This window comes from Caenorhabditis remanei, chromosome I, assembly GCF_010183535.1.
Source record: "Caenorhabditis remanei strain PX506 chromosome I, whole genome shotgun sequence".
In the NCBI taxonomy this organism is placed as follows: domain Eukaryota; kingdom Metazoa; phylum Nematoda; class Chromadorea; order Rhabditida; family Rhabditidae; genus Caenorhabditis; species Caenorhabditis remanei.
This window is the reverse complement of record NC_071328.1, coordinates 9,782,392-9,805,549: the sequence shown is the minus strand read 5'-3', so window position 1 is coordinate 9,805,549 and position 23,158 is coordinate 9,782,392. Positions and strand designations below refer to the sequence as shown.

At 37.4% G+C, this 23,158-nt stretch overlaps 2 protein-coding genes across 2 annotated transcripts; both read right to left on the bottom strand.

The window, feature by feature from the left end:
• Positions 1-4: 4 nt before the first annotated feature.
• On the bottom strand, positions 5-9,192 carry GCK72_002073 (uncharacterized protein; the record flags this gene model as incomplete). The annotated part of the gene is made up of 15 exons (XM_003114987.2): positions 5-130; positions 176-502; positions 557-845; positions 927-1,148; positions 1,540-1,649; positions 1,707-1,991; positions 2,532-2,678; positions 3,704-3,808; positions 3,913-3,975; positions 7,907-8,114; positions 8,164-8,275; positions 8,328-8,421; positions 8,612-8,900; positions 8,948-9,003; positions 9,055-9,192. The coding sequence occupies 15 exons, from the start codon at positions 9,190-9,192 to the stop codon at positions 5-7; spliced, it is 2,571 nt and encodes an 856-aa protein (XP_003115035.2).
• Positions 9,193-13,873: 4,681 nt separating this feature from the next.
• Positions 13,874-14,173, bottom strand: GCK72_002072 (uncharacterized protein; the record flags this gene model as incomplete). The annotated part of the gene is made up of 1 exon (XM_053723247.1): positions 13,874-14,173. One exon carries the CDS (start codon positions 14,171-14,173, stop codon positions 13,874-13,876), a length of 300 nt encoding a protein of 99 aa, XP_053591892.1.
• Between the last annotated feature and the right edge of the window lie 8,985 nt (positions 14,174-23,158).

Sequence of the window (23,158 nt, the reverse complement as noted above, 5' to 3'; positions counted from 1 at the left end):
GAAATCAGACGACTTTGCTGGGTCTCCATGCATTCTGAGGATTCGTTGTCATCTGCATGTAAACGGGCGGTTGTGGTGGAGGAGCAGTTGGTGGCTCCAGTAAGGGACGAGTTGATGGCTCAATTGGGTTCTGAAAAATGAATTCGGTTGACTGTTCATCAGATATAATCATTACCTTGACTGGGGCAGAAGAACACATTCCACAGAAGATGAAATTCTTCCACGAATTGACTGTTTTTGCAGAAAGAACCCAAACGAGACAAGACAATCCAGTTGTTAGATTAGATAGAACTGCAGCCATATAGATCTCAGCTTGAGGTGGAGTTGGTCGATGACAGGCACCTAGTTGTTGCTTACATTCGATTGTCATACGAGTCCATTGCGTCAAAATCATGAATTTATAGCATTGACAAACGAGTTCGATGACGTTTGGAAGGATGAAAAGAGCACAAAAGAAACCCATTTTGGCCATTAGTTTCTCGAGTTTCGATGTGTCTGTTCCCTGAAAAAAGGCAGATTTTGAATACTTCACTCATTATTTGTAGACCGAACTCACCCTTGTTCTAAAACTGATTCTCTCTCTGCACATACTGGCAAATCCTCCAACGATGAAACATGTTCCAATGACAATACAAATGATTCTTGGGACAATTACAAACCAGAGAAGAGCAATTGAATTGAGATTTCCAACGGAGCAAAGAGCAGTCAGCTCACTCGCATCCACTTTGTTGAAAATGAGAACAATTATAGTTGCAAGAGAAGAGAGCCCCCAAGCAACGAAATGCACATAACTGCTGCATGCTTCAATTCCTTCTGGCACCCACTTTCGACCTCCGCTCAGGTATCTGAAATGAAATAAAATGACATGTGGTGAGAAGAGAGGTTCCCAGGAACGGATTAGATGACTCAAGGATTAATCGACTCACAACGTAAAAGAGAACATTAACCACCAAAGGGCGGCCGCAGTGCTGAAGAAGTAGTTGAGAAGGAATGAGGCAAGACAGTATGAATTGTCAAAAGTGCCAATTGAAAGGTATGAACGGCCATTTCCAAGAGCATGACACGAACGGATTGGAGCATCAATAATCAGTGGAGAGAGGTACGGTAGAGATGAGAGGAAGATGCATAGAGACAGATAGAATACACATCTGAAATATCAGTTTATAAATTATGGGCTACAGTGATGTCTGAATTGTTCTGTTCTTTTTTGTTTAAACTTAAAAGTCCCGGAAGGAAGAAAGTCTCTGTAGTGAACCATAATAGTTTAATGTTTCCTTCATGATTATCGACTACTCGTTCAAAAGATGACTACTGTAGTTTCACTGCTTAAACTACAAAATAACCAAAACCTACTAAAATAGAATAAAAGTTTTTGGTTTCTGATCCCTGTTTCCCATCGAAAGTCTAGAGAGTGTCACCAACACAATTGCAACAGCTTGTTTCCCCCAAGTGACTCATTTTCTTGCTCGTTATTACCCACTTATTCCCTTTTTCTCTTCCCCTTTCTTCTTATATCCGCTGTCTCGTATAATAACGAACCTCTCCGGAAAACGGAATCTTTTTCGGTCGATTGCAAATGTCAAAAAGGAGAAAAAAGCGACTCCGGCATTAGCGGCAGCGAACCAAATTGACCATGAGCGGACCATACGCTATAATAATAATTATTATTATTACTAATGAGAAAAAGGTATTTTGAAATATAATACCTTATTATCTGTACTAAACATAACATTTGATTGACATGAAAATGCACAATGAGATTTCGGATCATGTGGATCCACGTCAACAAGATCACTTGGACATCCAGTTGGTTTAGAAGAAGATGAACTTGAGACTTTTGATGGAACACGTGGAGCAGAGAATCCTCCGCTTATCTCATCTTCTGTTGGTTTCATACACAATTCAGGTGGATCTGGGAACTGTGCACAATTCAGTGGTTCAGGCCATCCGATTCCAAATTCATCGAGAATTGAAAAGCAATCAGCTTTAACCTGCAATAAAATGGTATGGATATGTAAATGTGTGTTAATCTCGTTGGTAAACAATAGTCCCATCTGGCAGCTGTTTACAATAATCTTATGGGAAGAAGCAGAGACAAGACAGTCAACTTTTTTCTATTATGATTGATGTCCACCTGCCCTTAATGTTTGAAGCGTAATGAGCCGCACATGCGTGTCTGTGTAAGCGGAGCAGGAGACACCCTAATTGGAGGAAGCTGAAGAAAGAAAGACAGCTGGTTGGACAAGAACAGGTGGGAACGGAAGTCACGCGAGTCACATTAAAAGAGAATTGACAAAAATAACAATATGGGTCATTAATATCAAATTTAATTGGGCGCAATTTGATAAATTTGAAATCAAAAAGATTCTAATCTCGATTAGAAAGATTTCTGGTTATTCCTGTTTGAGTGATTTCAGAGTGAAGAGAATGAACCTGTATGGGATTGGCTGTATTTCTTACTTTTCAAATTATTTCTGTGTTTTGCACCAGAATTATAATTATCTTTCCATCGTTTTGTTTTTTGCAATTACCTGCTCGCACACCGATTTACAACTAGTAACCGCTTGTGGCATTCCAATTGGACACATCGGAGCAAAAACTGAGCAAATGAAGAAGTGAATGTGTGGATGACATTTTGTTTTCATCAATGGTTTGAAGTGCTCCGTATGTGTTTGTAGCTGAAACCATTATATTATTTTGTATACACAAATCCCTCTCTTCTTTCTGGTTTTTCTTTCTCTCTGGAAGAAGCTGTGCCTGTTACATTGTTGTGGTCCCAAAATGCAATTAGAGACCACCCCATTTCTTTCTTTTCCTTTTCTCTTCCTTCTCTTTTGCGCCTCCGAAATGCAAATGTGTATGTGATGAAAAGAAAATAGAAACGAAGAAGAAGAAGAACGGGAGGTCGTAAAAACTGGAGCTGGTTAGTAGGTCTGTGACCCGGCGCAAAATTAGAAACATATTTCGTCTCGGAGCGATTCTCTTTTGAGTTGCCGCCATGTAATGTTATCAGTTCCGTTATCACGACTAGATCTTTTAGATTTCGGCCATAAAAACCTACGCTACAGGACAGTACAAACAGAATGATGCGGGTGTGGGTGCTGAAAACAGTTTTATGGAATTTTCGTACTATCCCAAACTGTAATAAGCTCCATTACTGAACTTGCTATCCAGCAAAAAAGAGAGAAAGGGATCAGACGAAATTGATGTCATTTTTCATGGAAGACGTCTTCCCTCAATTTCTCAATTTCTGACCCCTTTTTGGTTTTATTTCCATCTCAAGAAAAAGGTGTCTTTGTAATTTCCTTTCTAAAAAATGTTGTTCATCTTCTTCTTCTTCTTTTTTCCAACCGCAACCATCCTACGGAACCACCATATTTTTCCTCCGATTCATTTCATCCCTTTGTCTCATTTCACTTCTGATGAGAGCGACTAGAGAGCGTGTGCACCCAATAGGGCGCAGATTTGCGCCGAGACGAGAAAAATGGTGCTCTTTGAAGATGCCGACACCAGTGCCCCGCGTCCACCGACGCCAAAAAATTGTGTGTGACGAAGAGCGACGATTCAGTTTTTGAATCGATTCGTAATTTTTAGGTAGAAGAAAAAAGGGAGCGTTTAATTCGGAATGCAAATCAGAGAGTCACGGAGAGACCAGAATCCGAATGGAATATGGAAATAAATGTAAAGAAGAGAAGAGGCTTACCGTGTGTTGATCGTTATGAAGAATTGTATTTGGAAAGTATGTATAGTTGTATGGTAAATCTTTGCATAGATCAATATCAATTGGAATACACTTCCCTTTCGCTGCCTGCAAAAACAATTAAATTTCTAAAAGAAGATGAAAAAGGTCCGCTTGAAAAAGCTCATTCTCTTCTCGAGATTCAATCCAGGAAATTGGTTTTTGAGACTGACCTGATCGAAGATTGAGGACGTGGCGAGTGGAATGAAAAGAAGAATTCCAAGTGAATTCATCATCTGAAGATGTGGAGAGTCGGCGGGAGCCAACGGAGCTACAAAAGTTACGAAATAATTAGGGTCAATTACGAAAAAAGAAAGGAAAAAGAGGGTTGAGAAGAAGAAATACGAAGAAAGAGAAAAGAAAAGGAAGAAGAAGATCGAAACTGGAAGAGTTGAGAGAAATGAAATAAACAGTTCAGATCACAAATAGGATATATCAGTCAGTACAAAAATGATATGATAGACCTGTAAGAATACACAAGAAGTTACAAAAATGAGCAGATAATAATGAACTAATCAGACATTCTCATGGTAGACACAGTGGCATTTCTAGTTAATGATAAGATAGAAACCATGTTTCTAATTAGAACGTTTTCTGATAAAAACTCAACTCTTTGCAATCTTTGGAATATGAATCTCCGGAATTTGAGCCGAAAGAAGCTTCTACCAAAAAAAATTTAAAGATGGGGTGGGTAGTCATTTCGCGGTTAGCATAGAAAAAAAAGGGGCGGAGAAGGGGGAAAAGACGTCTCTACACAAACAATACTGTCTAGTTGTCTGCTGGTGCTCTTTCTCTCAATGACTCCGCCTCTCGATTAACACCAAAATTTTCGAAGGATTTGGTGGTGAAAGTTTAATTAATAGAACGGGTATTATGGCACTTTAATTATGGGCAAGAGGGATGGCCATTATGGGGAGAAAGATTAGAACTGGAGGAAAACCAAGTAAATGTTGTGGATCTATCTAAGAAACTGAAGTAGAGAGTGGTTGAATGACTTGAAAATGTAGAAAATAAGACAATATTTCAACTTCAAATTAGTGGGGGGGGGGGACCTTCAAATGAAACGGCAGCAGCACACAACCAGGAGGGACACAGGCGATCTCCTCGTTTCTTAATGTCTTGATTTATTAGGTTCGTCGAGGGAGAGAATACGTCTCCTCATTTCTATTCTCATTCATTTTCTCCACCGATCGATGATACACGTCTGGCTGTAGAAATTTAAGAGATTTATGACACGACGTCAACCCGTGTCATAGGCGATATGTTGTGTATACGACGACACATGTATCAGAAGAAGGAGAAGAAGAACGAATTGATACGAACACATCTGGAGAATTATTAGAATGAGAGAGAGAGAGAGACGGGAAGATGAAACAGAATAAGTTTGAAATTAGATGAGAGAGAGATGAAAATGATTGGGGGAGGAGCAAGAGACGGGCGCCACGAATGGTGACTGTGGTCACTGAATGACTGGTACTAAGTGCAAATATGAATGAACATGTAGGGAGAAAAAGAAAAAAGAGAAACTTTTTGAATTCAAACGAAAAGACGGGAACAGAAATCGAACGAGAATGTCAATGAGGCATATTAATGGGTTTGGAACAGGAGAATGGGTGGTTTCAATGAGGGAAACTGTAGAGATTTTTGTAGAATTTCCAATAGAATAGGTTTGTATTTTAAATTGGCATTTCTGTTAAAGATAGTGATAGAAAGTTTGGGAACAAATTTTCAGATATTTTGGATAGGCAAAAAAGAAACAGATCAATCTTGAATTTTCCCGTTAATGATATCAGAATTCAGCGATTATAAATAATTCCCCGACATTTGAAAAAAAAACCATCTCTCTTCAGCAAGATTGCGAAAATATTTGTGTAAAAATGAAACTAAATGTAGTTACAACTTTTCCAGAGCATTTCGGTAAAACTGAGTAGAATAATTATGTTTATGAGTTTTAAAATATTTTTTTTTAATTGGTGCCTTATTTTTAATTGGTGCCTTAGAAAAGTTTGGAACATAGACATGTGTGACAATAACAAAAGTATTTACAGAAATTCCAACACTTTTTTGAAATTGAATCTAGGCACGCAAACCATGAAGGAATCCTCAAAAATGGAGAAGAATGAAGAGTTCACAACTATCACATACCATCAAGCTAACAATCGTTGTGACCCATTTGATTTGGTAAATGGCAGAGGTTAGAAAGTTGAACACAATGGAAAGAGAGTGGTCACTCCAGTCAACACGACAGAAAAACCATCTCTCTATCTAGGTGTTGTAAATATATAACTCAACACAAAAATATATGAAAACTGACGATAGTGATGACTAGTACGAGTGCAAATAGCCTAAACGGGACAGAAGAGAAAAAGAAGAAGAAGTTCGGGAGGTGGCTATTGATGTCGTTGACGACGGGCGACAGAGAAGAAGAGGACGACGAAAAAAGGTGAAAAGGACAAACACTACTACGGTCATCATATTCGAAAATAAAAAAGGAATTGATACTGAGAGATTCACATGGGTAACGACCCATTTCGAAGTGGAGTATGCGCGGGAAATTCGAAAGAGTCTTGTTGTTATCTGCCTCCGAACCTCATAAATTAACGCCGTCGGGTAGAAGAAAAGAAGAGAAAGAGGGACGACGAGTTCGAGATAAAGGGGATAAATCAGCCGATTAGGCAACCGAGGCAAAGATCAAAAGTGGAGTGTGGCGAATCGATGATATTCAGTTAAGTCAGTTGAGAAGTGGGAGGGGTTATAGGGTTAGAGCCATCGAATCTGTGTGGGGCCTACTGCTGCTGCTACTCCTTACTGCTGGTGTCGTTCTGATCGCTTCTCAGATAGCATTCCTACTGGAGAGACTCGCTACGACAGACGGTAAGAGAGCGTACGAATCGCTGAGGGGACTGCAGTCCGAAAGCAATAAAAATGTGTGTGTATGTGTATGGCTATAAATCGTGGCGAATGGCGCGCGTGGCCTAAAGGGCTTGCACCACCACCACCCGTCTATCCACCCAAAACACCCTGGGAGAGAAGAAATGAAGAAAAGATTCGGAAAAAAAAAGAAAAACGAAGAAGAAGATGGAGAAGGACGAATTGATTATGGGCCATGAACTTTGAATGTAAAGAGTGAATAGGTATGTTATTGTAAGAAGAAGAAGAAGGACACTTTGATTTGCATCGCGCCACTATTAATTGTCATTTCCATTGTGAAGGTCTACCTGTCCATCTCTTAATCTCACTGAAATCATCTCTCTTTGAGACAACTCCATTTTTGAAGAGTATTCATAGAATGACAAGAATTCAATGGAGACATCACGAAGTCTGTTGACAGATGGGATACATGGATCCGTGGAGACAAGTAGCATAGTTTACTATTTCTTTGAATATGAAGTGGAGAGAAATACGTTCTTGGAGATAACATCGGTGGCTTACACTCAAAATTTTGGCGTCTGGACAGTCTGACCTTGAGTATCAAAAAACGTTCTTGTTCAGAATGATCAGCTAATCTGTCTTGACATCACAATATGATTGCAATTATATGTAGAGATTGCTATGAAAAAGTGACGGAGCTTCAGAAACTTTCTCCGTGGAACACGTTGTTTTTTGGATCCCTGAAGCTCTTACCTAGTGAGGGCAACTATTGAAGACCTGTATTAAGACGTTTCATTTTGAATATTTCTTTCACAAATTCAAATGTGAAGATGAAATTTAGTAATCACTGGACCATCTGTTTACTTAATTTTTTGTTGTTGAAATTTCTGTCGGCTTTTGTGAAGAATTATTCTTTATTCGCAAAGTTAAAACATGTCAAAAGTATTCTGTCACCTCACTCATAAAATAAAATTTATGTCCAACACCTATCGAAACAGCAGTTGTCTCAGATCAACATCACGGTGTGTTTCGTTCATTTAAATGTATTTGTGAATGGGAAAAAGAAGGATAACTTTCGATTTTTTTTATTGCTTTTTGAACTAGAACCTATGCAAAAACAGAAAAATGGAACAAGAAGTGAAAATGAGGAATGAAAATGAATATTTGGGAGAGGAAGAAACCGGAAGAAATGGACAATCGAGTGTATCGACGATTTTAGAACACACGTAATGACGAGACACCGCGGGATTCAGAAGCTGCAAAAAGTTTATTCTTAACAAAAGAAAATGAACATACCTGTGCACAAATTTCGTGATCACCGGGAATTCTTTTCAATGGAATAATCATTTCTTTCCAGCCTTCGACTCCAAAAGTTCCAATGTGATCCGAATGAATTTTCGTGGATCCTTCGAATATTCGATAACTCAAACTGATACTGTTGGCTGAATATGTCCAGTCGTCGGCGAATCGAATCAATAGTTTCGTGGCATCACACCCATCTAATCTGAAATTTAACAAGGTTCTTCATCAGAATTCAGGAATGATATTTGTACCTTGACTCAAGTTTCAAAAGTCGTTTCAACCAAACATGTTCTGATCCATTTCTTCTCATTTCTTCGCTCATTTTCACTATGAAATTCTGTGTGTCGTTTGCCCAATAAGTTCCTTAAATAACACTTGATTTAGTTGGTCAAAATCAATTTGAGCCAACGCCTACCGTATTCTCCATTCCGAAATGTTTCATATCGAATTGTTGATTTCCATTCAATTTGATACCATTCATTTGAAGTAAATTTGCATGCCACATACTCCTGAAATTATTAATAAAAAATTTTGTGGCTATGCTTTAAGTGAAGAAAACTGTTCAAACTACGACATCAAGTTGACAAAAATAGAAGTTTTTAGTGAGGTTTTGATGGCGACAGTACCGTGACCGGTTACTGCGAGGTCTGTCTCTTCAACTAGCAACTTCTTTTCCCAACTCTTAAATTCAAATCTCACTGGATATGCAGTAGGAACATTCACAATCGGACACTCTTGATTCGTTGAATTGAATTCAATCCTCTTCTGATTCTCTATTCCCATATTCATTCCTTGAGATAATTTGAACAAATGCCTTGAAATTGAAGTTTGACATGTCTCATAACCTCCTAAATCTGGAGATATTCGGTATTCTGTCTGATATCCCTTGAATGTTAATCTGCACGAATTGGCTGTTGCCAATTGTCTCCAAGAGATCGAAACACGACTTTGAAGAGACGTCGTTGATTGGAGATCTCTGATTTCTTCTCTGAAATGGAATAAGTTGCAGTAACTGACAGCTTAACTTGCTCCTACCGTATTCCTTTATCTGATCGAAGGGTAACACAGAATTGGACAGGATAAGAAAAGAACTGGAATTTGAGTTAATAGTCAACATGAATAGGGTAATGTCAAAATCTTACATTCATGTTCGCATGTGAATAAGTAGAAATATGTGAGCACAAATAGACAGAAACATCCTTCACAACTTCTGAATTAATCAGTCTGCCATGGCAAACAGAGCCACTTAGAAGAATGAACTGAACAAGGAGACGAATCATGTTTCATTTCATTCCTGATACTGAAAAAAGGTGATATTTAGATGAAAAGTTTCAGCGGGGTGTGAGAAGAAGTAGACAATGTGGAGGGCGGTGAGCTGACAGCCGACGACAACGAACAAATGAATAAATGCAATTAAGAAAGAGAAGAAGCGTAGTGTATATACACATAGGGATGTGTGTCTTCAGAAATAAGACAATGTGGTCCATCAGAAGAAGGAGACCCGCCAAGATACGCCATGTTTGGTGTAATTCGGTTATTGGGTGAAATGTTGCAGGAGCAGGAGCTGGACGATAGAAAAAGTTGCGCAACGAGCTGTACGTTTCTGACCACGGCGTCAATTAGAAAAATGAGATGGATCATGATAGAATAGTTCAATGCTCATTAGGGGAAAAAGGATTCAGATGTTTAACAAACGGAATCGGCTCTAAAGGATTCACTAGGAAGATGAATTAATTTGATTCTGTCTATTGTAAAATCAAGATAGTCATTCTTTACACTAATGCAAGATTTGTAACTTTAACGAAAATTCGAATTCCAAAAAGGTGATTCCAAATTGTTGTTGAGCGATTATTTTGATACAGCTCAAATAAGTGAGCCACGTATTACGGTAAATACCATTTTTTGGGAATTATCAAGTTTTCTCAAAAAAAAATCCATGGTCCCCCGCATCACCTCACAAAATCCGGAAAAAAAACGAATGCTCATCTTGAAAACTGATCTATCCGAACGCACTAATTCAATTTTTCATTTTCCAAACTCCCCGGAGATTCTCGAAGAAAAAAAAACGACAGTGAGGTGCGAATAAGATGAAAAGAAAAAACAATTGGATTAAAAGAAAGAGTTGTACTTTCTCACACGGCCTCCTGCACGAAATTGACTAAAAGTGAGAAGAAGAAATAGGAATAAAATAGAGATTGGACTGGGGGCACGTCTTCGAGTTCTTCTATCATGGAAAACGATCAGTAGAGAAGACTCCGGAAGCGAAAGAGCAACGCTGCTCCCTGACAACTTCTTTGATTGCCTTCAGATGGAAAAGGGTCACAAATATTTTGGACAACTGACTCTGTCCGGAGGGATAAACAGATCCGGGTGTTCTAGTGTGGATTTTGACAGAAGTGGACATTGAGTCATTAAAATACTTTCTTGGTTAATTGAGCAGATCAGAGAGCTTACAGACGTTTGAAAGAACAGCACGAGAAATGTCAGACCTACTTTAAATGTGAAACAGGACACAGAGAGTTCAATATTTGAAAAAAATAAAGTTGAAAAAGAATTGGAAATTGAGAATATGATTCCTCTAACTGGTCACTTTCTCCCATCAACAATTTGTCCATTTGACCTCTTTTGTCCTCTCATTAACATGCCTTTTCTCTCGACTAATCCCTCATTTCAATTCGATTTGTGACATATTGTCAAGTGGGAGGTCGAACAAAAAACCGCTTGAAATAGAGAAAATAGATACGAAATAAGCAGTGAAAAGTAATTAGAAATGGTGTGAAAAGTAGATAAAATAGTTGGATTGAAAACGGGCGGTCCGTTGAGAAAGTATGCATTCTCGATGAACTTGTCATATATTTTCTGAATGTTGTACATGGGAAAAAAATGGAAGAGTGAGAGGGAGAAAAGTGTGAATAGTAGGTGGATGTTGTATTAGTCGGAGACTAAGAAAAAGTGAAGAGAATGGGACAAAACGACAATTTGTTATCTCCAAAAAATGAATTCCTCAAACGGAGAATTATTCCCCAACGCATTCTTTTCAGGAGTGTCCGGAAATGTTTTCTTTTTTTTAAAGAAGTACAATCAACATTTTGGAAATAACGAATTCGTACAGAATTGATGCTGTCCCCCAACCAGATTTTTTCTTTGGAATTCGTCGGTTTCCAAAGTATGGAAACAACTCTGAAACACATGGCTCACATTACTTAAGTCTATGGACCCTATAAGTAAGATATCGGTCTGTTCCAGCTTTTTTCAGTGAATCGATGAAGAAAGAAAAAAGAGCTATGAAATTGGGTTTCATAAACGATTCATTGAAATGGAAAAATTGATACACCTGTGAAGTTTATACTGATTAACTTGAAATGAGATCGATTTCTTTCGTATTCTGAATACACTTCCTCCTCACTCAATCAACGCAACAAGTCCGTTCCCTCTTTTAATTTAAGAGAAATAAATACTTACATTACCATGTGTTTGACCTTCTTCGATAGAACAACTATCAAATAATTTTCAAAAACTCTTGTTTATGAATTTTGAAGGTCATCCGTTCTGTTTCTCTCTCCAATTGTTTCTCTCTCCAACAAACCTCATTTTTTGAATAAACGGTTTCTATTTCCAACCGTCAGTTGTTTTGTGCAATTGCATCTTTTTCCAGCCCTCTACCTACTCTTCTGATTTTATGACGTCCTCTGTTTATTTGACACCGAATCCGATTATTTTCAGACTCGCATCGATCTCTGACAGTCTTTTAAAGTCATTCCCAACCATTCCATCAGTTTTTTCTTTCCGATGCCACACATACACTCACTCGTTTAGTGCACATTGGCTCCACATTGTCTGTTAGTAAAACAAAAAGAGCCGGTCCAGTTCGTAAACCGCTTGCTGTTTACACGAGAAGAACTCTCAAGTGAGACTCACGTAGACGGATCACAAATTCACTTCAAAAAGAAAAAAAATGAGGGGAAGAGGGATTTGTTTGAACAAAAGGCCTGATCTCTCGTTAATTTGGATGTTCCATGACGTGGATCTCTTGTCAGATATCTTGATTCCATCCGTGTTCAATCAGTCTATTTAACCTGCTTTCTGTGTTCATTTCGCTTTGTAGTCTATAATTTTTCGTCTAAATTTTCTACATAAATCACATTTTTTGAAGCTTCCGAAGATATAGAGATGGTTTATTCTGCAAATTGGAAAATCCAAGATATTATCGCTTTATTCTATTCATTCTTTTTGTTTAAAGTTATATTAACTCGTGGTAAGTTTAAGGATACTGTATACTAGCTTATAATTTTAATAAGCATTTAGTGGAAGTTATTTTATTGACAATTGTTTTCAAGCATTCAAAAAGCGAAAACTCTTTTGACTGATCTTTATGCAATTCCAGTTTTACTCCGTACTCTGAATAGCTATTCTTTTGAAATATGCAACATATGTTATCTGAAAACACCTCCCGTAAACTTTAAAATTGTGCTCTGACCCCTGAGTGAACTCTATCCAAACAAGGCCAATCACTCATCACTGACTCATCTTCTTCTCTCTTTTTATCATATTCTTCCTCTCAACTCATTCGAAACTCCTCGTGAAAAAGTGTTCTCACTGCTCAAAGATCGTAACATTTTCGCCCTCGCAACACATTTCTTATTTGACTATTTGACCTCTTTCCATCGTTTTTACCATTTGGCTTCTCGTTTTTTCCATCGTCTATTTGTGTATGTATTTCTTTACTTTTTTCGCTGTTTCCCACCGGTTTACTTGACTTGAACAAGTTTGAGACAGTCCTTCTTCTTCATTTCTTTTCTCTGATATTATTGCAGACAGTAGTGGCTTTCTGACTGTTCAAATATTTGATAGAAATCTAACAGATTGAGTACAACACACACACACACATTTATGTTGATTCTCTGCTCTGTTCAAGTCATCTTGAATTTTCATGCCATCTCGTCTGTCTATTTGTTTTTGAGTGCTTTGTTTTTGCTCGCTTTCGGCTGTTTTTGTTGGGTACGCACGTCCCGAATACAATGATTGAGAATACGATGATCATTGGAAAAATATGATTAATGCTTGAAATATTTCGACAGTTCAACAACAAAAATCTAAAGTTTGAATTTCAAACTCTATACAAATAAATTGTGTTGTTTTAGTCCTTGTGATGATGTTTTTCCTTTTTAAAAGTTGTCTAATCCCTCATTTTTCTGGGTCACATGAATTTCGAACCGGAGCTAATAAGACTGAAAATTGTATGTATACAGTCTCAAGATTTTTTCTAGAGTAAATATTATTTATTTGAGGGAATCCCTCAGTAATAAAAGACAATGAATGGAAGGATAGAATGCTCCAGAAAAAAAAACGAGTCATGAAAAATAGAGAAAATATTCAGATTCCAGACAAATATTAACAGAACAGAAGAACATTTTCTCTTCTTCTTTTCACATGATCATTTGTTTCTTTTTTAAAAGGGTAATCCTTTTCCAATCACATGTTTATTTTTGAAACCTGTTAGCTGGAACAATATGATATCATTTAGTACTATTGAGAGGTATGTTCTCTTCGTCTGCATCCGAGAATCTCTGGAAATCTGTAGTCTAAAATGATGTCAGCTAAAAATTCTTTTGGATACTTTGTCCCCTTCAAAAAGTTCGTAGATCTCTCCCTTCTTCCAGGAGAACAAAAAGCCTGGAAGAGTTTTTTCTCCATTTATTTTTTGAAAGAAGAAGAAGTGCTTCCTTGTTTTTCTTTCCATTTTCCAGACACTCATATTCGTTCGTTTTTCTACCTTTACATCAAATGCATTTGTATTTTATTTTTTTCTGTGTCTCACTTATTCCCTTCCTCATATTTTCTATTTTTCGTTTTCGTTTTTCTCAAAGTTTTGAATTCTAAAAATATGAAACCCCTTGACCTACTCCTCCTCCTCAATTTGCTCGAAAAGTTCTTCTTGATCACCGGATTTTTTCTTTTTGACTATTGACTCTTTGTCCCCATCTTCTTCATCTTCTTCTGCTCTTCAAGCCTGTTAAGCATTTTCATTCCTAACCTCATGTATGCTGGGTAGACGAATCCCATGATGTTGCAGACAAGCTGAGCAGAGTGTCCGAATACGAGGTACAAGGCTTGGAGGGCGACGACTCCGAGTACGAGGTGAAGACGCTTGACACCAGTCTTGCTTTCTACGGTAGCCAACACATTGGTGACTGTGCTTGGCTCATGAAGTTGCTTGTCGATGTCATCCAATACTTTTTGGGCTTGTGGTGGGACGGGCATAGTTCTGCAATATCAAAAGTTCAAACATAATTTTGGGAATAATAAAAGGAACAAGAAACAATAAGAAATGAGAAGATCATAAACGGTGTGAAGTTGAAGACGCATAGGTTCTCTTAAGGTTTGAAATATTGAAAGGGTCAAAATGTGGAAATGCAATCGAATCACGGCGTTGGCTTTTTTGCGTTTTCTCTTTCCATATACAGAGAGCGCGCACAACACATTCAAATGTCTCTTTTTTCTATACAGAATTGTTAGCTGCTCTATTTTTTGTTTTGCGGAGATTGGTAGGAGCGATCGAAGAGGGAAGAACGAGAGAATGAATGATAAAGTGTTCCTGCCAACGGGGAGAAGAGAGCAAAGAGAGTGAAGAAACGGAACGGGAATTGGGTACTTTATCGATCGATGATAGTGAGGGAATGGCGTTGACGACGCAGCAAGGGCACAATCCACAATCTGCATGAATGATTCGTCATTGAAACAACTTCAAAATGCAGGGGAACAAAGTATGGAGTGCGCCATACAGAAAAAAAACGCGGAACATTTGAGAGATCAACAAACGATTGAATTCAGCGGCGAGGTAGATCAAATCAAGAAATTTAGCTGTTGAGAATCATTCAGTATGAAAAGTCATCTAGCCGGATGATTCTGCTATAAGAATATTTCAAAAGTTCTATGAGCTAGGCGAATTGCCGTACATAATATCTCTCGCGTGTACTTCGCAGATGTCGGAAGGATGAAGTGATAGTTTCTGAACGAGAAAAACGTAGAAGCTCAAAGAGTGATGCCGAGTCATGATGATAGGAGAGAATGGCGAACGAAATTTGAAGGATAGAGAAACTGGGACAAGTCGTCGGAAAAAAGAGATAAGAAGTGGAGAAAATAGTATTCATTTTGTCGCGAAGTAGAGTAGGAGTAAGAGAGGCAACGACGCAAAAAGAAGAAGGAAAACAACAGAGAAGAGTCGTTGAGACCGCACATAGTGGAAAGAGGCGGGCACGACGGCAGCCATAGACACACGAAGGCGCTATGGGAGTTGGGGGGGGCCACTCAAAAAAATTTTTTGGGGGATTCCGAATCAGTGTGCTGAAAGAGGATGAAAGCTTACACAATGAGTGTGATTCTTGTGAGGGACCACTTTTCACCATTCTCTTAGGCTTACAAGGGAAGTACTCGAAGTGTCCTCTCTCAAACAACTCAAGAATTTGGCCCCTGGTACTTTCGAGGCTGTAGATTCCGAATCTGAAATAAAATTCTGCTAAATGTCTCTGTGAACCAAGTTATGAGCCGTCAAACTTTCCCTATGATTAAGCATTTTTTGCGTGACACGCGGTCTGCCGGAATGTCTACCCGAACATATCCTCCAATTTTCCAATCATCGGTGGTTCAGGGGTTGTGGGCGCGTCTTGTAGTCGAAAGGCTGTGGGTTCGTCTCCCTTGCAATGCAAAATTTTTTTCAATTTTTTATTGCATTTTTTGTGGCTCCATATCTGGCTCCCAGATGGTTTTTCAGTAATTTGTTTATGCACTCGGTGAAGATGTGATCAAAATCAAGCGATTTAGCAAATGAAAGCAACAACTTTTTTTTGAGTCCCAACTCCACTTTTCTCCACCAAGTGACTGCGAAAAAACGTCAAGAACTGGAAAATATGGTACATAAGCCACTGGGTTCTATCTATTGAATGGGAAGAAAGCCAAAAAAGTGAGTTTAGCCTACAGGAAGAACAATTCCACTACATGAAAAAAGTATGGAATGGAAAACAAACAAGTAATTGAAGAAAAAATTTCAACAAATTTTTCGAAAATTTTTCGCAGTCAATTGGTGGAGAAAAGTGGAGTTGGGACTCAAAAAAAAGTTGTTGCTTTCATTTGCTAAATCGCTTGATTTTGATCACATCTTCACCGAGTGCATAAACAAATTACTGAAAAACCATCTGGGAGCCAGATATGGAGCCACAAAAAATGCAATAAAAAATTGAAAAAAATTTTGCATTGCAAGGGAGACGAACCCACAGCCTTTCGACTACAAGACGCGCCCACAACCCCTGAACCACCGATGATTGGAAAATTGGAGGATATGTTCGGGTAGACATTCCGGCAGACCGCGTGTCACGCAAAAAATGCTTAATCATAGGGAAAGTTTGACGGCTCATAACTTGGTTCACAGAGACATTTAGCAGAATTTTATTTCAGATTCGGAATCTACAGCCTCGAAAGTACCAGGGGCCAAATTCTTGAGTTGTTTGAGAGAGGACACTTCGAGTACTTCCCTTGTTAGAAGATTCCGTTCATTTTGTATCAGATGGTTTGATTTGCAAAGATTGTCAATGACACGTTCACAGAAGATCATTGGGTACAGTCCTTGAATGATACAAGTTTATGAACAGTGCAGTATTGACAGTTTCTTCTCAGAGTTTGGACGGATCCAGATTCGTCTTTTCGAATGTGAGAAAACGTTGGCCTAACTTCAGTGATTCGTGAGCTTGTCCAATTTGTTCCCTTTTTCTGAAATCTATTTTCGAATTGTAAACCAAATTTAGAAAATCAATTGAGTTTATGAGTTTAATCCCTTCAAAACTGTAATTGCTTTAGTCAATTATCTCTAGTTTTATGTCTTTTCAAATTTTCTTTTTCCTAAAACATAATTAGTTCTAATTTTTGAAACGATCCCCTTAAACGAAAGGCAATAAAAAAGATCGCGACCAATTACTGTACAGAAAGAGAAAAGGGGAGATCCTCAGTTATTCTGTACAATTTTTGGTAATGTCTGGGGTGTTATCGTCAACAGTTCCAGTCATCTGATCTCTTTTTCCCGATTACCCCTTCAAAGTTGATCCCTCATAGGGAACACAACGTCATCATTTCGTGATCTTTATTTTGTGAACTTGACTTTCGATAGGTGGCAAAAAGTCATTATTGAATGGGAGGAGGACTGTTGAAAACCTTTTTTCGTATAGTTGATGAGGTAACAAAAAGAGAAAGAAAAAAGAAGCAAATAGCAAAAAGAAAGTACATGAGCAGCTGACAGGAGCCAGCTGAAGAAGAGAGAAATGGGTAAATTGTTTCTGGAAAACATGAATCACATCACTAAATGTTCTCGGAAAAGAGGATAGAGAGAGAGAGAGAGTGAGGACTACAATAAGTGAACATAGATGATCAATATTCATTCAAGATTCTATTAGGAGAACAGTAGACTCATATTCTAGAAGAGAGCAAAAATATAATGAGACAATAGCTCATATTGTATCTGCATAAACAAAAATAGTAGATCTATATCTCATTTTTGATCTCTCTTATCTTTCTAGAAACTATTTATAGAAAAAGAGTCGCGGTGGATTATTAATTAGGTTTCAGCTCGCTAGGCTTCATTCCAAAGTTAGTTTGACTGTGTACCAGTTTACATAGCTCTGTTTTGTATGTTCTGGAAGATTTTAAGGCATCAGAAATGCATTTTTAGCAACTCTTTCACGTAAACTGCTGGTATTTCCAATGTGAACTTTTGGAGGAACAGCTTTGTGTAATAACTCAAAGACAATCTAAAAAGAAAATTTAGAATCTCCACAAAGACTTAAATTTATTTGTAAACAACAATTTCGTTAGGATCTTCTCTATTACTGACGTTTAAAAGTTCACTTTCATACTTTAAAAAGTTTTAAAACTCCCCGGAGTCTCTTCTTCATCAAAATCCAAATGTCAATTTCTCTGTTTGTGTACTCAACAAAAAGCCAAAATGTCTACCTTGTTGATAATGTCTTTATGTATTGTTTGTACTCTTTCTTCATCTCAAACCATTTCAAACCATTCGATTATTTTTCAAAATCAACCCCTCCCTTCTTCTTCTTCCTGATAACAATTTCTTTCTTCTTCTTCTTCTTCATGTCGAACGTGTATCAATGATCAAAAACAACTGTGACTTTTGAGATAAAAGCTGCTCTCCGAGGTCTCTCCAACTATAGGAACTGAATGGCGCCATCACTTTTGTGTCTGCACTTGCCAATTGTCGATTGTGTGTGTGTGATTCGTGCAGAAATCAAAACATCACCTTCTATTATCTTTTTTCTTTTTCTTTCTCTCTTTTCCAATGGCTACTGTCTGTGTTTACAGTTGATAATAATCGAATATTTGCTGAGAGAAAAAAAGAAAAAAGAGGAGAAGGAAGGGTCACAGTATTGTTTTTGAAACTGAGAATGACTGCCAATGTTCATGTTATTTTCAATTACTTTTCGACTTTCGGTCCCTCTGTTCCAAGTGATTAGAAGGCAATGAAATGAGGATGTTTGGTGGAAAGAATCATTTTAGAAAACTGAAAGAGAGAAAGAAACAGGAGAAGAGTACAAACTTGAATGAATGTGTTTTAAATTTTGAAGATGATACTCAAAAAGAGAAACAGAAGTGTGATGTTTGATGGACAACTTCCAAAGTTGGAGATGAACAATCTGATTTAAAAAAAAAAGATATTTTCAATAAGGAGTAAAAGTAATTTTTCTATACTCTGAAAAACTCTACAAGGCAGTCAAAGTTATAATTGACAACTTCGAGATCCATCACTTATCCACCACTACATGTTCGGATAGAGACCATTGGAAGCCATATGGAACTATCCTGATAGGAGAGGTTTCTAAACATTGCCTTAGTTCCATAATCGGAGAACCATAATTCTCCAGCAGTAAGTGAAAAGAAAACCCGGACCACTTCATAAATTTAGAAGTTCCCTTTCTGTATTTTTACACATTTCACTTCCCGTGTTTTCGAATCAATGGAACACCTTCTCAATCAAAAAAACGACACCAATGTTTCGACAGTTCGAAATCACTTTTTAATAGTGGAGATGGAGAAAATAAACATTTTGAAAAACATCGAACTTGTCTTCTTCTTTTTCATCATCTTCTTGTCCACTTACTTCTAGTTTTCAGATGAAAAGGGACATTGACATCGACACGCTTCGACGCCTTCTTCTCTTCTTATTTCTTCACCTGTCTACCTTTATTTCTATCTTCTTTTTACTCTTTTACACGTTTTTCTTCTTCCCTGACTCATCTCGCCTACGTACCCATATCCGATTTCTGAAAGGACATTGTCTTTTTCATGCTCTGCTGCTTTGGTTCTTCTTTTTCTTTTTTCCTTTTTTCTTCTTCTTTTTAGCTCTCAGAACTCTAAAGACTCCAAACTACACCTCCCTTTTCTCATTTTCTTCCCCTCTCTTTTGTTACTTTACAACAAGGAAAAAGAATCCATGAATCCGTGAAGTGACCTTCGAATAAAAAACACTCGGGAAGAGGGAATAAAACGATAAAATTGGTCTCTTTTGCGCTAAAGAATGAACGCATCAAACATCGTTCTGGGACCTTCTTTTTCTCATTTTAATTCTATTATTCATGGCTCATTTCTATCCAGAAAAACGACGAAGACGAGAGAAAAGAAGATGAGAAAACTGGGAGAAACCACGTGACTCAGGCTCAGTTAACCCACAAATTGATTCTTTTTTCTTCTCATAATTCTCAGTTTTCCTCATAAAAACAACTGTGTCTCTTGTTTTTTCTTGACAAATGCTTCTTTTCCTTTCCAACGTCAGCTTCTGCATTTATGAGAAAAATAAAACAATAGGTGGAAAAGAAAAAAAAGAAAACAAAGCAAGCAATTTTTGAACTTTGGCTGAAATTTCCAGAATAACCGAGACGAGAACGTGACACCATTTTTGTTTTTTTGCATCACTTTTATGTGTTGTCCGGAAATTGTTTAGAAAAAGATCATGGGAATCCTGAAAATGGGAAACAACAAGAGGTTCCCAACGACGGGTTGAAGAGAATTTGAATGCCAAGGTTTCAGAAATCATCCCGTTTATTTTTTGAATGATTGATTGAGAGTTCAGTTTCGAATAGCTTTGTTTCTCAGACTATTTTCTGCTATGTCGGTGTCTGGTTTTTCAGTTCTCGTGGTTTCAGACTTTTGAGAAAAATTTTAACCGAAGAACGCTGTTGACTAAATTTTTAGCTGTCCAAATATCAGATTTTTCATCAAGGTGATTATTTTCCTTGATTTTTCAACGTTTTTTTTAATGAACTGCCTAGAAACATTAATTCTCACTTCTAACAGTTTGTGTTTTTACACGTTCGTGTTGAAAACACGTGTCAGTGATAAAAGAAGAAATATTTATTTTCCCTCTCGTTTTTATCTTATTTATCATTGAGTATTTATCACCTTTTCACCTTTTCTTCAAATCTTTTTAATCGTAAGTTTTCCGCAAAAAAAACAAAAGTTTCGAATTGTATTTTATCTCCGTTTCTTCTTGACAACAAAACAACTTTTGAGTGAGAAAAAGTTGTTTTGTTTTCTCCTTTTCTCTCTTCTTTTCTCTATTTTTCCTGATTTCTGATTCTTGCCGAAAGAATAATTTATCTGTGCTGATATCGATAAGCATTGCGATTCTATGAGAGAAAAGGAACAAACTTTACCTGAAGTTGGCATTCGATGTCCCTCCACAAGTAGCATTTATCAATCGGAGAAGAAAAAAGAAATGAGCAGTTTTTCTAGTTAACACTTGCTCTTTTTCCATGAAAGTTGACCTCGACAACTGTGATGAAATCTTGTTGCAAACATGAGAAAATAAAATTATTTCGAGGAAAGATCACCACCAAAAGTCACGAGATTTCAGTGGTTTCTCTCTCTTCCAAAATTCAATTTTATCAAAATGCAACTCTTTCAAAAAAAGAAACACATTGAAAAAATAGATTTGTGCTTTGCACTCAACACCTGATTGCTGCACAGAACTGATCGAGTTTCATGCAGAAAGTTCTTTCGAACACGAATTATTGAATAGCAGGGAGACAGGTGTTCAGTACAGAGAAGAAAAAGTAGGTTGTTCTGGAAAGAGAAAAGGTTTTGGAGTAGAGCTCAGTATTATTTAGTTGGAGAGCTCTGGACTAGAATCAGTTAGACATTTATATTTTTGACTATATTTCTAGAAAAAGTCTCACGCATTCTCAGATTTTTCCAAAGTCATGTACGGCTTCTCAACAATTTAAAGAGAGACAGAAAGTCCTGAAACCTAGCAGATTTAGCAACATACAGCACAGTTGAATGCCGTCCGAGGTGATTCTCTCATAGTGGCAATGACCATTTTCTGAGATATAACATCTAGATCTCTAAGAACTTTTTTCGCCAACCTTTACTCGAGAACTAATTCTCTGAAATTCTCTTGCTCGAGTACGTTTCTTGAAATCCTCATCACATAATTGATGCTTCCGCATTCGCATCAATTATACAAAATCATTGCTCCGAACATCCTGTTTCCCATTTTCTTTCCAATGACTTTCACTTCATTTCTTGTGAACAATAACAACAGAAAAAGAGAGTTCTGCAACCGACATTCTTTTCCGTTCTCCTTCTTCTCAACTCTCTTTTCTCTCCTTTTTTTCATTTATTCAGGTCAAATAGAATTAGAAATAAACATGTGACTATCTTGCGCAGTAAAAAAGAGCACAAAAAGAACTGATTGTTTTTCGAGGATTCTCCTTTTTCTATCAAGATGATATTCTTCTTTTCTTCTAGTAACATATTGTCAATTGATCACAGATCATATTTATATGATGTTTGCGTGCCACGTGTAACATTTTTTCTTCCGAAGGACCCGTCATGTGTTGTCTTCTTCTTTTCATTCCAATCAACAATTGTTTTTCCGTCGTTTTTCTCTCTTTCAACTTCATCCCCCCTCCTCTTTTACTTTTTTTTTGATAATTCCCGTTTTATCCAAATCTAAACTTTATATCCCTTCTTCCTGATTGCTCACTGGTCAACTGACCACCACCTGCTGACCGATTTCCCCTCATAAACAACACTTTTTGGCACCTGACACATGCTCATTTTGTGAATAGTCGCTCCGTTTCTGTATGCCATTGGACCTTGCACTTTTGGGTATCTGTTTCTATAATCTGACTCGTTCTCTATCGTTTTTTCCTCTTTTTTCTTAAATCCCATGAGAAATTGGTTCCTTTCTCTACTCGTGATAACAAAAAAATGACGGATAGTCGGCACCAAAGAATAAGCTTTCTTGGTGTTTCGTAAAGCACTTCGTTCCGTTTTTTTCCACTTTTCTAGAAACTTCTTCTTTTTCCGATTCGAAGAAGAAGAAAACAAGTGAGAATGTTTTTGAAGTGAGTAGGCGTTTGACAGTGAAAATAGAAACATTTTATTCTATTTCTATTCCAGACAGACACAAAGAATTTCAATCATATTAAAAAATAAAAATCAAAAACAAGACCTTATCGAAAAGCTATAAAAAGGTGTTGTTTATCATCATAAGGACAGAGAATCATGAGATTTAGATTAATCTTCCGATTCCCTCGTTCAACCGGAACAAAAAGTTCTCGCTTCGTCTACTTTTCCTGGATTATTTTCCTTTTTTGGAACTGTTCTTCTTCTTCTTTTTCCTTCTTTTTTCGACAGTAATTCTTTGTGACACTCTTCAAAATATTCGGATGTTCCGCACCACTGTTCAACCTAGATTCTTTGATTCTCCACGTGATTTTTTTTTTTGAAAAAACACATAGCTGCACTCACTTCTGCATTCAGCAAACTACGCAAATTCTGTTTTCAATTTTATCAAATTGTGCTGATGTTGTAGTTGATTGATTTGTTTTTCAAATTTTGCAAATGCTCACATTTTTACAGTCTGACTTTGTTACATTTCATTTCATCTTCGATAATAAGAATTTCTAGATCCGAAAAAGTTTCGGAAAACGTACTGTTGTCCATTTCAAAGATCACACGTTTTTGGTCAAACTCGAAGAACCGTATCGAGGTACGGCGTCTTCAGAAATTCTATTTATATCTGAACCTTTCTCTTTGAACCATGATCTCTTCCTTATGATCCGTATCATCTTTTCTTGCGACCGTAACTTCTGAATACAATCCCATTCTTCGTTGACTTTTTCTCGTTTTCTTTGAAAACCGTCGTCGGTCGAATCACACCCGATATGTACCCATGATGAT